Source organism: Theropithecus gelada, chromosome 15, assembly GCF_003255815.1.
Source record: "Theropithecus gelada isolate Dixy chromosome 15, Tgel_1.0, whole genome shotgun sequence".
NCBI lineage: Eukaryota > Metazoa > Chordata > Mammalia > Primates > Cercopithecidae > Theropithecus > Theropithecus gelada.
In genome coordinates this window covers 86,132,819-86,150,055 of record NC_037683.1, presented here as the reverse complement: position 1 = coordinate 86,150,055, position 17,237 = coordinate 86,132,819, and the positions used below count along the sequence as shown (strand labels likewise).

Sequence of the window (17,237 nt, the reverse complement as noted above, 5' to 3'; positions counted from 1 at the left end):
GCATAATATAAAAATATATAAATCAATACATCAATAACATTAAGTGTCAGGGAAAGTAAAAGTGTAGAGTTTTAGTATGCAATTGAGGTTAAATTGTTTTCTGCCTAAAATAGGACTTTTATAATTATAAGATGTTGAACTTAAGTCCCATGGTAACCACAATAAAATTTCTATAGAAGATACACAAAAGAAAAAAAGAAAGGAATCAAAGTGTATCACTGTAATAAAAATCAATAAAATATAAAAGAGAATAGCATGAGATAAAAAAGGGACAAAAGAGCTTTAAAACAGAAAACAATGAACAAAAAGGCAAAAGTAAATCTTGCTCTGTCAGTAATAACTTTAAATTTAAGTGGATTGAACTTCCCAATCAAAAGACGTAAAGTGGCTGAATGAATTAAAAAACAAACCAAAGAAAAGAAACAAGGTCCAACTATATGCTAACTACAAAAGACTCACTTTAGATTTAAGGATACGCACCGGGTGAAAGTGAAGGAATGGAAAATGAGATGCCATGCAAATGGTAGCTAAAAAAGAACAGGGGTGGCTATACTTATATTGGGCAAAATAAACTTTTAGTATAAATCTGCCATAAGCAACAAATAAGGGCATTATATAGTAATAAAAGGGTCAATTTACCAGGAAGATACCACAATTATAAGTATATATGCATCCAACATCAAAAGCACCTAAATATATAAAGTAAACATTAATCAAACTCAGGAGAGAAAACATACAGCAATATAATTATAGTAGGAAACTTCAATACCCTACATTACATTCCATAATGGATAGAACATCTAGACAGAAAATCAATAAGAAAACAGCAGACATGAACAACATTATAGATCAAATAGACTTAGCAGACATACACAGAACATTCTACCCAATAGCAGCAGAATAAACATTCTCCTCAAATGCATAAAACCTAAAAATACTACTCTAACATTCCCTCTGCCTGTCTGTGTAAAAATTGGTCATCAAGAAATCATTCGCCCTACCTTGTTTGAGTGTAGATCATAAGACCCTCATTCCAAAGAGGGTCCTGTCCCACACCCAGAAGAAAGAAATGCGTGCTTAGAGAGGCCAAGAAGAATCTAGGCAGACAGGCCTTGTTGCATTTCCCCACTCAGTGTGTAAACATTAGATTATACCCTTTTTGTCCAATCATATTTCTATACTGCTGTCCATACTTTGTTGAACCTAAGCATTAAAATGAACAATTTTCTCTATCTTTGGGTCTTCATCCTAAGGCTTTAATGAATACATGTTCCAAGACATTATATGGCTTTTCTCCTATTAATATGCCTTTTGCTTGTTGATTTTTCAGCGAACATTCAAGGGACCACGGTCTTGGCCCCTACAATGCCAACTGGATGGAATCTAGAGTGGGGATTCTGTTTGCTGAACTTGATTCCTCCTGTGAGACCATCAAAAGTTATCCACACACACTTCTGCTTATATGTGGTAGCTCAAGTCCACAAGATAAGAGGATAAATTCCTTGAATTTACGGGTATTCCATAGGAAACATATCCCAAGTGGGCCCATCACCACTTACTTGAGCTTTCCTCTGTCTCGTCTTCTTTTTCCTCCACTTTGATTTGTACTGTTGAGGAAAGAAAACAGTACAGCAATTATTTAAATGCCTGTACAATTGTTAGTAAGTAGTTTTTACTTTTATTGTTTTTATCATAACATTTTTGTGCAGTTAATACAATTTTTCCATAAACTTGTGAAAATGAGCACGATTTATTAAAGATATACAGCTACAGCATCTTATACAATGCCATGCAAAGATTTTTCTATTTCATAATCTTCAGGGATTTGCAAAACATAACTGTTATAAGCTCCATTCAAAGTTATAAGTTATCAGCTCAATTCAAAATAACTTCAACCAAAATGAATTCTGTATTGCAATAGGTAGAGTTGGGGTTTGTTGGGTTATTTTATTTCACGAGAAATTGAATTGTTAATAAAGCTATATCCACATGCCCATACCAATTAGGTTAATAACCAAATTAACTACATAAAACTAGAGAATAATTTATTTCAACCATTTTTACCAAGTATGAAAAAGTCTTTAGAAAAATGCTTAAAGCCAGATCTTTTCTGTTTCAATTATTTTTATAGGTATTATATTAATATAGCCTAAATTTCCCAATATGTGATTCCCTTTGGCAATATGGAGATAGGTGATTTTACAGTTCTTCCCAAGACAAAGGACCCTTTTTCTGTTTATTCCTCACCCCATATAGCATCTTGCTTTTAGCTTTGCTTCATTTTTATAAAGACATATAAAAGTTTTACAAAATTTTTAATGCTACAGTAATATGAAAAATATGTTTACTGGCAAATTTTTTTTCTTGTCAACTTAATGTTCATTCACCACAGGTTTCTTGCCTTAGAAAAATTAGAATATTTGTTAAAAACCAAAGTCTATTAATTTGCTTATAAAACATGAATTTTATCATATTTTTATTTAAGGTGGAATGGCATTTGTCCAAAAAAGCAAAGATGACAAACAATGTTGCTGTGAACAGATGAAACAACCTCTGGTTTTGTTTCTGTTCACTCACTGTCAAAGGTTATTATTCAGAACTTGACAGGCATATTGAAAAGGCAACACATACCAAGAGTGTAAATTCCATTCACAAAGAAGATTATTGTAAAAGCACTTTTTGCCTTTAAACAGCATCTGGGTAAAAAAATTTAGGATATGCAAAAATGTTATCACTCAACATCAGCCACAGAATGTGAAAATAAATGTTCTTTTGTTCAGAGTGAACATATGCCTTCTGTTGCTGGCTGCAACTGAATCTACACAGGACAAAGATCTTTATGTCACTACTGAGAGTTTGCAATAATGAAGGCAGACACTTCTAAGGAGATATTCCACATTCTACAATAGGTCATGGTCTTTTATTTGCAATTAATGTCACCACTAAGCTTCTTCAGTCAAAGAAAGGATTCTGTAGGAAAGAATTTTAATGATATAAGATTAGCATTGGAGCAGGGTCTTATCAGCTATATATAAAGAAGAAACAGCTGAGGACAAATAGCAAATGCTGACCCACAGCCTACTTTGCAATATGCATAGCCAAAGCAAATTTTTAAAACATTTGCACAATGTATTAGGCTGATTTCTAATGATTATTTCACTAGAATGTGATAATATAAAGTCAATTAAATAAAATAGAAAAATCTACTAAATGAACAAAAATATAAGCAAATCTTTAGGAAGGATTATATATTAAATAAAAAGAGCAGAATAAGGTATCCCAAGCTGAAGAGATAAGCAACAACTCAGTTTCCTCTAATAACCAAGGGAGAGAAAAAGCAGGACTAGAATCATGAATCATCTTCTCTGGCACAGAAAGAATAGTTATAAATAACCATTAAATAAAACTTAAAAGTCCGTAAGGGAAGACATTCCCTGTGATGGCAAGTAGAGAACTAAAACACAGCTATGATTTCCCAGTGATGCAATGAAGAAAGCTGCAGAAATGACCCATTCCCTCCTCTTGAGTTGGTTTTCCAGTAGTGATTCTGGTCTGTGCCTGATCGTCTCCACGTTCTCCTTAGGTGCCTTCTTTGCTTAACAGCATTCCTTTGTCTGATCATGGAACAGTCATTTTTTTATAGTCATTGTGATAATTCTTGTTTTGTTCTTGATTCAAACCCTCAGCAAAGGCGTCATCAGCATTAAGAACTAAATAGAAGCACTATGACCAGGAGATTTAAGACACTATCAAGATCCTGAGACCAAGCTCGATTTTAATGGAACATTATTTGGCCTGAAAAGTAACTATCAGCACTGGCCTATATCTCCTTCAACCTAAAGCAATGCTAAAGAACCATGTTAAGAACCCCCTCCAAGACAAAAACCTGTGCAAAGAGATAACTCAAAATACTTGAATGGGAGCTACAAACCATCTTTCCTTTCTCAGACAATCTCTGAGGTGGCCTGTTGCCATTGCTTCTCCCAGCAGTCCCTAGTACCTTATTCCCAATCATGTGATCTCTTCATGCCTTAGTTGCTCCCCAATGCCTATTGATCATGCACTTTAAAAATAACCTTCTCTCCTAGAGAGTGATGGGAGGATAGTGAAGGAAGAGGAGGGGAAGTCTGTCAAAATGTTGGAGGCAGCAAGCAAAACTGCATTGAAGTATGTGTAGTTAAAAGAGGAATATGCAATAGGAGCAGATGAACTCCTAGGCAACCCAGATCCTCATTTCATGCAGATAGACTCAGTAATTAAAAACAGTAAAAAGAAACAACAGCAAAATGTCACATTTCAGAGGCATAGGAGTCGTTCAGAAAAGTGGATATTGTTCTGGGGCTTCTTTTTTAATCTATAAAACTGAAAGCAGTCTATGTTTCTTCAGGATAACACAGTGACCACGTGGCCAGAAAAGTTGAATGGTATTGCCTTTTTCTCTGACCCACATTTACCTCTTGAAGCAATGTTTATAGCTCCAAGCTATTATTCTGGAAACTGAAAATTCACTTATTGAATTACCGTTTATTGTGTGATCACAAAGGAATACAGAGAAAATGCTCTTGGATAGGGGTTTGTAGACAGTAAAAGAAAATACCACTGCCTTTAATGAGTCTTACTATTTGACACAAAAGAATGACTTTATACGCCAGGCACAGTGGCTCATGCCTGTAATCTCAGCACTTTGGGAGGCCGAGGTGGGCAGATCACTTGAGGTCAGGAGTTCAAGACCAGCCTGGACAACTAGGTGAAACCCTGCCTCTACTACAAATACAAAAATTAGCTGGGCGTGGTGGTGGGTGCCTACAATCGCAGCTACTCAGGAGGCTGAGTCAGGAGAATCACTTGAACCCAGGAGGCAGAGGTTGCAGTGAGCTGAGATTATGCCACTGCACTCCAGCCTGGGCCACAAAGTGAGACTCCTTCTTAAAAAAAAAAAAAAAAAAAAAAAAAAGACTTTATAACAAGTTTCAAGATTAGGTATGGGTATCTTATTCAGTCTACTTGAGCTACAACAGCAATGTATTATTTAGCTTTTTTGTGTTTCTTCTCAGGATTCTTTTTTGTGTATCAGAAATGTCAACATTGACCCTTCTCATAAAAATTGCATGTTTTTACCTCAGACTAAACTTTCTTGACAGGGATGTTAATCAATGACATGACAGGCATAAATGAACCCATGTCATCCCTGTGGGATGTGAGAGAAATAGAGAAATCAAGGAAGGATAACCACGGGTACTTTGCTTGAGCACCTGAAGAATGGAACTGCAGGAAAAGAAGATGGAAGACTGTAGGGAGAATAGCTTAGGTAGGAGCTGTTGAAGTTCAGGAGTTTAATCAGACCCATTGGATTTCAGGTGCCATCTAGACATCCAAGCATGACATTAAGTAGACAGTTGAATATTTGAGCCTGGAGTTCAGAAGAAACGTCTGGACTGGAAATATGAATCAGGGAATCATCAACATATACATTGTATTTAAAGCCATAAGACCAGATGAGATAACAAAGAAAATGAGTGTAAACAAAACAGAAAAAGGAGACTCAAAATGGTGAGGAACAGGAAAAGAACAAACTGAAGAGACTAAAAATGAACAATCAGCTCTTAAGTAGAAGGAAAGTCGGAGATTGCGGATGGCGGAAGATGTGCATCAGAGATGTATCGTAAGTTGCTAAGTACATTGAGGACTGAAAATTGACCACTGGATCTGACAATGTAGAGATATTGATGATCTTCATCTTCCAGGCATAGGTTTAGTGCAGTTGTGTGGGCAAAAAGCTGAATTCAAGTGGCTTTATGAGCTGATGGGCAATGAGTAAGAGGATACAGCTATTTTCGCTAGATAGAATGTTCTTATATGCTGATAAGAAAGACCTAATGAGAATTGAGAAATTGAAGATGTAGGCTATGAAATGAACCAGCTATAATGTAAAGCAAACAACATGAATTAGATTATTAATTCCGCAGTTTTATTTCTGCTTTTGGTTTATCCCTGGGCTGTGATTCTCTGACTGATACATTGTTAAAAGACTGAACAACTTACTAATATACCACCTCTTGCTTATATTTGAGTCCACTATAGGAATTCAAAAGTATGGAACTAAAAGATGGGGTAGGGGAGGGATTGCATTGGGAGTTATACCTGATGTAAATGACGAGTTGATGGGTGCTGACGAGTTGATGGGTACAGCACGCCAACATGGCACAAGTATACATATGTAACAAACCTGCATGTTATGCACATGTACCCTAGAACTTAAAGTATAATAATAAAAAAAAAAAAAAAGAAAAGAAAATGTGGCACATATACACCATGGAATACTATGCAGCCATAAAAAAGGATGAGTTCATGTCCTTTGTAGGGACATGGATGAAGCTGGAAACCATCATTCTCAGCAAACTATCCCAAGGACAGAAAACCAAACACCGCATGTTCTCACTCATAGATGGGAATTGAACAATGAGAACACTTGGACAAAGGAAGAGGAACATCACACACGGGGGCCTGTTGTGGGGTCAGGGGAGTGGGGAGGAATAGCATTAGGAGACATTCCTAATGTAAATAACGAGTTAATGGGTGCAACACACCAACATGGCACATGTATACATATGTAACAAACCTGCACATTGTGCATATGTACCCTAGAACTTAAAGTATAATAAAAAAATACATTTATTAATTAAAAAAAAAAAGATGGGGTAGGCAGAAGACAAGAAAGAAAAAGAATGAGAGGAGAAAGGAGAGAAACAGAAAGAGAAGTAAAAGAATAAATATGGGGTGAGAATTACAGTAAATGATAATGGAAAAGAATAAATATAAAGCAAAATTTTGCATTTTTGTCTTGCTACATATGATAAATATTTTTAATATATGTACATATTATGTGTAACCTCACGTTAACTAAAGTCAGACCACCTTCAGCTATCTGTACTATTAATACTTTGCTTTAACAAGAATTTGAAGGTGAAAAGATAGAAAATGTGAATAAAATAATTTTTTTAAGATACTGTATTCCAAACTGAAATTTGTCATATTCTATAAGGAAATTATGAGCCCCTTAACAAAAACATGAAATCTCTCTTCTCAGGGGGAAAGAAAAGAGAGAAGAGGGAAAAGAGACCAGCGAAACTATAAAAAATAAGCTATGATATTAAAAAATCTCTTTAAAAGGCAGCATTCTTATGAATACACACTGTGTAATATTATACTCTGAAAATTCTAGGTATAAGGTCATTCAGTTGCCCCTCAAATTACTAATTTCTGATTAGAGCAATAAGAATGATGGGGATGCATATTTTGATATGAAGAAAATTATACATGTATATGTATGTATATGTATATAAGGTAGGCCAAGAACAGCACGTAGATATTTTGCTTTTCTTAAAACCAAACAAAAAGTAAATCAATCCAAATTTTAAAAGGAATGGGTAAAGTTAGCCCTAAAGAAGACTAAAGAAGAATTGCCCAACAATGAGCCACTTGGATGCTAGATTGGGTCACCGAATCATATTCAGGCATCATCTCCATAAAGAGAATGGCCCATGATATGGTTCAAATTTGTGTCCCTGCCAAAATCTCATGTCTAATTGTAATCTCTAGTGTTGGAAGAGGTGCCTGATGGGAGATGACTGGATCATGGGCACAGACTTTCCCTTTGCTGTGCTTGGAATAGTGAGTTCTCACAAGATCTTGTTGTTTAAGTGTGTAGCACCTTCCCCTTCTCTCTTCCTCCTGCTCTGGCCATGTAGGAGGTGCCTCCTTCCTCAACTTTGCCTTCTGCCATGATTGTAAGTTTCCCCAGGCCGCCATGAGGGGGCTGGATAGCAGAAAGCAGCCATGCTTTCTGTACAGGCTGCAGAACCATGAGCCAATTAAACCTAGTTTCTTTACAGGTTACCCTGTCTCAGGTAGTTCTTTATAGCACTGCAAAAATGGACTAATACCGCCCAACTCTCTGAATTTATGATAACACTATTGGTGGTTGTGAAGTAGGGAACAGAAGCTACTGTCTACAAAACTGAATAAAAATAAAGGGATGCAATTCTTCTTACTCTAGAATAAAATATACCCAAGATTATTAAATCTCGCTCAGGTTAACAAAGCAGCTCCCTTTATTTTTGCTACTTCTAGGTCAAGATAAAAAGAAGCTCGTGCCATTTGTTTATAACAATCCCAAGTCCTTCAAATAATGGAATTAAACATATCTCAAAAGCCATTGAATGAACAGAATATTTAGTTCTTATATAAATCAAATACCTTAATAAACCTGTAAGCGATAAGACATTTAAAAACTTATCAGGAGTGAGAAACACAGAATGAGATCATCACACTTAAATATCATCAAAGTATCTGGGGACAAGATTTAATGAGACAGACCTAGGCTGATATTTCTTCTGTGTGTACCAGTATCTTATCTTCCTTAAGATCAGTTTTGTGAAAACCAGAGGGCACAGACATTCAAAAACACCCTACTGGAAACTTGTGTAACAAATGCCCCCAAAACTGGTCATATTTTCAAACATTATAATATCTTGGAGCTACTAAATAGTTATTTTCAATCTCTGTGGTTTCAAAATTACAAAGAGAATAATAGTTTTGGTTTTTGGTAGGACTCACCAATCCAAAAGAGGGAGGCAGGCAAAAATTGCAACTGTTATAATAGCTGTCACTCTTCAATGTTTTTCCTTCTAGATTACATTCATTTTCTGAGACTCTTTGGGCCCTCAGAGGCAGAAAACAAATAGCTGCTGATGTCTGCTTTATTAAAAACACAATATAAAATAGTTGATAAATACAATATAGTTGATAAATAGAACAGGATGAAGCCTACGGAGAAACACATTTTACTCCGAGGTCACAGAGAGAGGACACTAACTCTGAGGCGAACAGAAAGAATAAAAATAGAAAATCTACTCAAAATAAAGATCCCCATTCTATCCTTTTACAACGGAAATAAATCTTTTTTATATACGTAAGACGGAGGGGAAAGGGATGCACACCAATTTTTTTGCACGTTTTCCTTCTGCTTTTATTGTACGTGAAATTATAATTAAACACAGGCTGAGTGAAGTGGGTTGCTGATATGTTTCCAGATTCTACCACTCCTGAGCTGAAAGAGCAAATATGAAATGTGAAGCCTGGTTCTGCAAATGGCAAATTACATGCTGGAGTATTTGTGAGAAACTGCAATTAGGTATTTCACGACACCATCAGTCTACAGAAAGAACAAAAACAGCTCTTATTCTATGTGGTTTGGAGGGTTGGCCTTTTCAAAAAAAAAAAACTATACATATTCAATAAATAAATAGCTATTTACAAAAACATTTAGAGCCCTCTGTGGTTATGAAAAAGTAAGTGGTGAGTCTTGCATTTTCTTTGCATTTAGATTGTTTGAGGGAGGGAACATTTCTTATTTAACCATGCTGTCATAATATATATTCAGAGTGTATGCTTTCACATTGCAATTACCACCGTAAAGGGCAACCACTGTAAATAAGTGTTGTAAAATGAAATACATTATCTTGTATGAGGCTTTCTGGTTAAAAATCTTTGCTAGTAACAGGATACCAAGATAACAACCAGATGAAGATACAAATGTGCATTATAACCTCTTAGCAGCTAGGCTTATATCCTTGGATTATTTAGGACAAAAAGGAATCTTTCTGTCCTCCACAGCATTTTTGCAATATTCCAACTCAAGAAGAAGAATGGTTGTCAGGGTTCACGGATAAGCAAACAAAATGAAACAAACAAAAAACACTAAAGAATTGTGAAAGAACTGAAAGAAGAGGATTGTTCCTAAGGCATAAAGAAGCACAAAAGGCTGGCTGAACTCTGTACACATCTTTACCCTTCCTTTGTAGCACTGCTTTTGTTCACATTAGAGATGCTAATTATTGCTCATTAGCATACATTAGCAAATGTTAATGAGTGTCTTCTGAAGAACAAAAGGCAGTGGGGGCAGGGCAGAGTCAGGATGAAGGCTTAGCAGTGAGGGAAGGGCTACAACAGAAGAGAGACAAAGAGAAAAAGGAAGTGAGAGCAATATAGGATTTAGATTCAGAGTTTCCTAAAATTTGGAAGATCTATATTCCTGACAAAATAGTAATAGCACCAAGAAAAATGAAACAATTTACTTCATTTTTTTAATAAAAATAGTAAAAGCAAGTCATTAACTAGAATAAATCCATTTTTTTTTTCCTGCTCTTTAGCTGTTAGGAGAAAATCACACTTCATAGGACTTGCTACCTAGCCAGGAATATGAGTTAACAGTCATCACTTAATGAAAAATAATTCTGAATTCTACTTATTCTCAATTCATCCTAACTTTTTCTCTCACAGACTCAACTTGCAATACTCAGAAAGACTAAACCTATATATAATTTGTGTATGGCCTGTAATATAATTAAAATAATTCACATAGACTGTGGTACACATATTAATTTATATCCTAGAGGAAGCTAGTTAATATTTGAATACTCCAGTTAAGGATTCACAATGTTAGAACGGAGATTTAACACCTAAAATACTGGAATCAGGTACACTTCAGCCATCTCTAGACGAGCACCAGATGGTTTGTTAGTTGGAACAATGCTTATTAGAAGTAAATTTTGTGAAATTAAATGTGATTGAGGTATGTGGACTGGCTAGCAATATTATTTCTGTCCCCTGTCTTTGTATACACAGAGTCAGAGAATATATTAGCCTTAATAATCTCATTTTGGAAGAGTAGGCACCACAGACCCAGGAATCCCAAATAGTTATTTGTTTTGCCATTTAATGGAGAATTTTATTATCTGATAAGACCTCTGTGAAATAGGCAGTATCCAGTTCCTGCCCATGAAGGGGTCAGGGAAAATTTCCTGCTTCACTGCCTATGTTACCCAAAAATTCATATGTTCCCCAAAATTCATATGTTGCAAGTTTATGTTCCCCAAAATTCATATGTTGCAAGATAACCCCCAATACAACAGTATTGTTAGGTCATGGGATGAAACCTTCATGAATGGATTAGTGCCATTATAAAGAAGACTCCAGAAACTTTATTCATTCTGCCATATCGAGACACAACAAATGGAATGCTGTCTATGAACCAGAATGTAGGCTCTCACCAGATACCAAATCTGCCAGTAGTGCCTGGATATTGAACTTTCCCACCTCCAGAACCATGAGAAATAAATATCTGTTGTTTATAAGCAACCTAGTCTATGGTATTTTGTTATAGCAACCAAATACAGTAGGACAATTATATGTTGCACTTTGTACAAATAACAAATGTTTTTGTATAAGTGAAGCCAGTTGGGCAATAGGAAACAGAAGAAAGTGGATGGAGTGGTAAGAAAGCAAAAGAGAGAGGGGCCTATAGACCTGGGCAAATACTCTGGAGTTAGGAAATAAAGGTCTAGAGAAAAAGAAAGTCTTGAGGGAAAAAGAGAAAGCAGATAATTATGTTTAATATCTTTTGCTGAACTCAGTGAGATCTTAAACACAAGCATGAAAAACGTGAATGCATTTGTCTCAATAAAAAGATTGTTGTAAATATAAGAAAAGAATGGGAGGCATGCATTGTCGTAAGTATGCTTATGAGTAGCAAGGGCAAACTGAAAGTCTTTGGGACCAAACTGACTGGGGGCTTGCAAATGAAAGAACATTGTTTAAAATAGCATGAATGTTAGAGGAAAACAAAAGAAAGAAACTAGGTAAATATAGACTTCAGTGGAATAAGAGCTGGGAATGTTATAAACAAACATACAAAGAATTTTTTGTCTCAACACATAGCATACGTGCTCAGCATAGACACTAACAGCAATATTATTAGAATAAAGAAAAGAATTTATGTGTATGATTCCACTCCTGGGATCATTTTAGCCGTGATTATAAAATATTTTACATCAAAATTACAGTCAGAGATTTCTAATTGTCTTATTTTCTGAAGAATATCAAGGTCAAAAGTGGTCAAACCATGTATCTCACAAGGGTCAACCAATTCCTAAGTGAAACTAATGACTATGAAAAACATAATAAATATAGTCTATAATAGAATTGAGAATATATGTACATATGGCATATAAACATATATGGTTTTTTTTAAAAGCTAAAAATTAAGATCCTTCTTTGTGCCAAGTACTCTTATTTCATTTTATGCTTGTAATGATATAATATGATAGTTATTACTCACACTACTTTACTGGTGAGAAAACTGAGGCTCACAAACAATAACTGACTTGCTAAAGTCTGCACAGTAAGAAAGTGGAAGAACTAGAATTCAAACCCATAGGCATGAGTCTGAACTCACAGGTTTGCCACACTTTATTTATCCGGCTAAACACCATTCATATTAGCACCTCTCACAGGATCTTGTTCAGAGTGTTAACACAGCATATGCTCAATGGTTACTTGATCAATCAATGAGTTAAGCCAGCATGAATACTAAACAGGAACAGACAGGGAAGGTCAAAACTTGAGTATGCATTCAGAGAATATCATATTGTGAAAAGAGGTAATCCCAACATTTTTCAGTTTGGGTTCTCAGAGTGGGGAAAAATGATAGGGTATTAATAATTGATTGTCTATATCTAAGTCATAGGCTAAGGATAATCTCATTGCTTGTCATTTAGTAAATATGTATGGAGCACTTACTCCTTGCAAGGCCCAGTGCCCCATATTGGAGAGAATGCATGGATTAGTAAGAAAGTGTGGAAGTGAATTTTATGTGTCGATTTGGCTGGGCCAAAGTGTCTAGATATTTGGTGAAAGATTATTCTGGGTGTGTCTGTGAGGATGTTGCTGAATGAGATTAACCTATGCATTGGTAGACTGAGGAAAGCAGATTCCTTCCCCAGTGTCAGTGAGCCTCATCTAATCCACTGGAGGCCTGAAAAGAACCGAAGGCTGAGCAAGACAGAATTTTCTCTCTGCCTAAAGGTCTCTGAGCTGGGACATCTGTCTTCTCCTCCCTTCAGACTCTGAGTGGAACTTACACCATCAGTACTCCTGGTTCTCAAGCCTTTGGCCTGCAGATTTTGAGACTTTTTAGCCACCATGAGCCAGTTCCTGTGTGTGTGTGTGTGTGTGTGTGTGTAATTTCTGTTCAACTAGAGTGCCCTGGTTAACAAAAGAAGTCTCTGCCCTCAAGATTACCTTGATGAAAACAGTCAAGTACAATAAAAAGACACATTAAGTAATTATTTAGTAAATTCTACCAGAGAAATACAGGCAAAAAACCTATGAGAGAGAAAAAGAAAGACAGAGAGAGAGAGATCAGGTTCATTAGGGAGTTTCAGGATATTTGGTTTTTGTTACATTTCTTCAAATGTTTCTAGAACAGGCAGAAGATTAATCAATACACATAAACACATGTTTCAATACCTGATTTCCTTTGGATGAATCTAAATTTCTTCAAGATCGTGGCCATGGAGAACAGAGTTTGTCCTGACTGGCCTAGTACTGAGAAATACGAATAAGAAAGAAGGACTTCTGTTTATCTGGGTCCTGAGATGATTGCATTCATCCACAAAACAAGAAAAGTCAACTCAGAGCTTTCAGGTTGTTGCCTGGCTCTTGGAGAATGAGACTATGTTTTTGAGTCAGACAGAGACATGTTTGAGTTTTGGCTCTGCTACAATTTTATGCCATCCTGTACAGTGGCTAATTTATTTAAACTCCCTATGCCTTAGTGAAAGGAAGGAATTGTAATTATTGTATAGGGTTGCTGTGAGAACTAAATATAATAATAAATACATGCAATATACATAATACCATGCCTGGCTTTGACAAAATTCAACAGCCCTTCATGCTAAAAACTCTCAATAAGTTTGGTATTGGTGGAACGTATCTCAAAATAATAAGAGCTATTTATGACAAACCCACAGCCAATATCATACCAAATGGGCAAAAACTGGAAGCATTCCCTTTGAAAACTGGCACAAGACAGGGATGCCCTCTCTCACCTATTCAACATAGTGTTGGAAGTGCCGGCCAGGGCAATCAGGCAGGAGAAAGAAATAAAGGGTATTCAATTAGGAAAAGAGGAAGTCAAGTTGTCCCTGTTTGCAGATGACATGATTGTATATTTAGAAAACCCCATCATCTCAGCCCAAAATCTCCTTAAGCTGATAAGGAACTTCAGCAAAGTCTCAGGATACAAAATCAATGTGCAAAAATCACAAGCATTCTTTTTTTTTTTTTTTTTTTTTTGAGGCGGAGTCTTGCTCTGTCGCCCAGGCTGGAGTGCAGTGGCCGGATCTCAGCTCACTGCAAGCTCCGCCTCCCGGGTTTATGCCATTCTCCTGCCTCAGCCTCCCAAGTAGCTGGGACTACAGGCGCCCGCCACCTTGCCGGGCTAGTTTTTTGTATTTTTTAGTAGAGACAGGGACAAGCATTCTTATACACCAATAACAAACAAACAGAGAGCCCAATCATGAGTGAACTCCCATTCACAATTGCTTCAAATAGAATAAAATACCTAGGAATCCAACTTACAAGGGATGTGAAGGACCTCTTCAAGGAGAACTACAAACCACTGCTCAATGAAATAAAAGAGGACACAAAGAATTGAAAGAATATTCCATGCTCATGGATAAGAAGAATAAATATCGTGAAAAAGGCCATACTGCCCAAGGTAATTTATAGATTCAATGCCATCCCCATCAAGCTACCAATGACTTTCTTCACAGAATTGGAAAAAACTGCTTTAAAGTTCATATGGAACCAAAAAAGAGCCCACATTGCCAAGACAATCCTAAGCAAAAAGAACAAAGCTGGAGGCATCACACTACCTGACTTCAAAGTATACTACAAGGCTACAGTAACCAAAACAGCATGGTACTGGTACCATAACAGAGATATAGACCAATGGAACAGAACAGAGCCCTCAGAAATAATACCACACATCTACAACCATCTGATATTTGACAAACCTGACAAAAACAAGAAATGGGGAAAGGATTCCCTATTTAATAAATGGTGCTGGGAAAACTGGCTAGCCATATGTAGAAAGCTGAAACTGGATTCCTTCCTTACACCTTATTCGAAAATTAATTCAAGATGCATTAGAGACTTAAAGGTTAGACCTAAAACCATAAAAACCCTAGAAGAAAACCTAGGCAATACCATTCAGGACATGGGCATGGGCAAGGACTTCATGTCCAAAACACCAAAAGCAATGGCAACAAAAGCCAAAATTGACAAATGGGATCTAATTAAACTAAAGAGCTTCTGCACAGCAAAAGAAACTACCATCAGAGTGAACAGGCAACCTACAGAATGGGAGAAAATTTTTGCAATCTACTCATCTGACAAAGGGCTAATATCCAGAATCTACAAAGAACTCAAACAAATTTACAAGAAAAAAACAAACAACCCCATCAAACAGTGGGCAAAGGATATGAACAGACACTTCTCAAAAAAAGACATTTATGCAGCCAACAGACACATGAAAAAAATGCTCATCATCACTTGCCATCAGAGAAATGCAAATCAAAACCACAATGAGATGCCATCTTACACCAGTTAGAATGGCGATCATTAAAAACTCAGGAAACAACAGGTGCTGGAAAGGATGTGGAGAAATAGGAACACTTTTACACTGTTGGTGGGACTGCAAATTAGTTCAACCATTGTGAAAAACAGTGTGGCGATTCCTCAAGGATCTAGAACTAGAAATACCATTTGACCCAGCCATCCCATTACTGGGTATGTACCCAACGGATTATAAATCATGCTGCTATAAAGACACCTGCACACATACGTTTATTGCGGCACTATTCACAATAGCAAAGACTTAGAACCAACCCAAATGTCTATCAATGACAGACTGGATTAAGAAAATGTGGCACATATACACCATGGAATACTATGCAGCCATAAAAAAGGATGAGTTCGTGTCCTTTATAGGGACATGGATGCAGCTAGAAACCATCATTCTCAGCAAACTATTGCAAGAACAGAAAACCAAACACCGCATGCTCTCACTCATAGGTGGAAATTGAACAAGGAGAACACTTGGACACAGGAAGGGGAACATCACACACTGGGGCCTGTTGTGGGGTGGGGGGGAGGGATAACATTAGGAGCTATACCTAATGTCAATGGCGAGTTAATGGGTGCAGCACACCAACATGGCACATGTATACATATGTAACAAACATGCACGTTGTGCACATGTACCCTAGAACTTAAAGTATAATAAAAAATTAATTAATTTAAAAAATAATAATAATACAGAGCCTGGTACAGAACAAAGGTTGTAATAGTCTACATGGGCGGTTCAAATGCTTTGACACATACACACACAAATTTTTGGCATCTTTAATCTAAAATTTTAGGAAGATAAGGAAAACATATCTACTTTGAGCTTTATCTTAATACCTTAGAATCTGCAGGTAGAAATATCCCATATCATTTAGTCTGAGATGATATTAGAAATCATTTCACCAAAAGATAAGGACCAGGCATAAAATATGACCCTAAATTCATACTTACTAACTCTCTTGATACTCTTAACTCCAACGCCAATGTCTGCTCTTGACGTCAACCAATATTGAAAGTAGAGGCAGCCAAATTCAAACTTGCTGTGCTGCCTTAACCAATGATGTGCTTCCCCATCCAAGTTTTTCTTGTTACCAATTAGAGGATGAATTCTAGTCCATGCTCAGACTGATCAATAAACAAAGGACTAGCAGTCATTTTGGGTACTAATCTTTCATTGCCACAGAAATTATAAAATCAGTTCTATACAAAAAAAGAGACAAGAGTCAATGGAGTCTAGATTGGGAGTTTTACATGATTTCTCTCAGCCAGCTTCAGAATTCCTTTCTTTGGCAGTACTCTGGCATTCAGAGAACAAATTATCGTGATTGTGTGGCAACAGAAAGGACAAAAAGGCATGGGGTGGGGTCACTTAGTAAGAGCTTGACAGTCTGCCAAGTCCACTAGAAGCTGGGACCTTGTACTTACTAATATATTCAGTATCCTGATTGTAAGTGATTTTTTTGTCTTCAGTCGAAAGTAATCAATTTTATCTTCATTAAATGCCAGAGGGTTGAGACTGTAATTGTAAGCATTACATCATGCAGGGAAGGACAATGGATTAAGATCTAAACCTAGACTTTTAGCAGCCAGCTCAAAAGTAGGAAAGAAAGTTAATGTTGATGAAGAGACACTCCCTCTAAAGGAGCAACAAATACATGCAGGTGCTTTTAATTCACCATTATCCCATTTTTCCCTCACATGGGATG

At 36.5% G+C, this 17,237-nt stretch overlaps 1 protein-coding gene across 1 annotated transcript in view; it reads right to left on the bottom strand.

Moving 5' to 3' along the window:
- TMC1 (transmembrane channel like 1) overlaps nucleotides 1-17,237 on the bottom strand; it is a 183,527-nt gene that overhangs the window by 146,044 nt on the left and 20,246 nt on the right. The window contains exon 3 of the mRNA XM_025358883.1: nucleotides 1,560-1,607. Coding sequence (XP_025214668.1) covers nucleotides 1,560-1,607 — 48 coding nt within the window. The remainder of the gene's footprint in view (nucleotides 1-1,559; nucleotides 1,608-17,237) is intronic.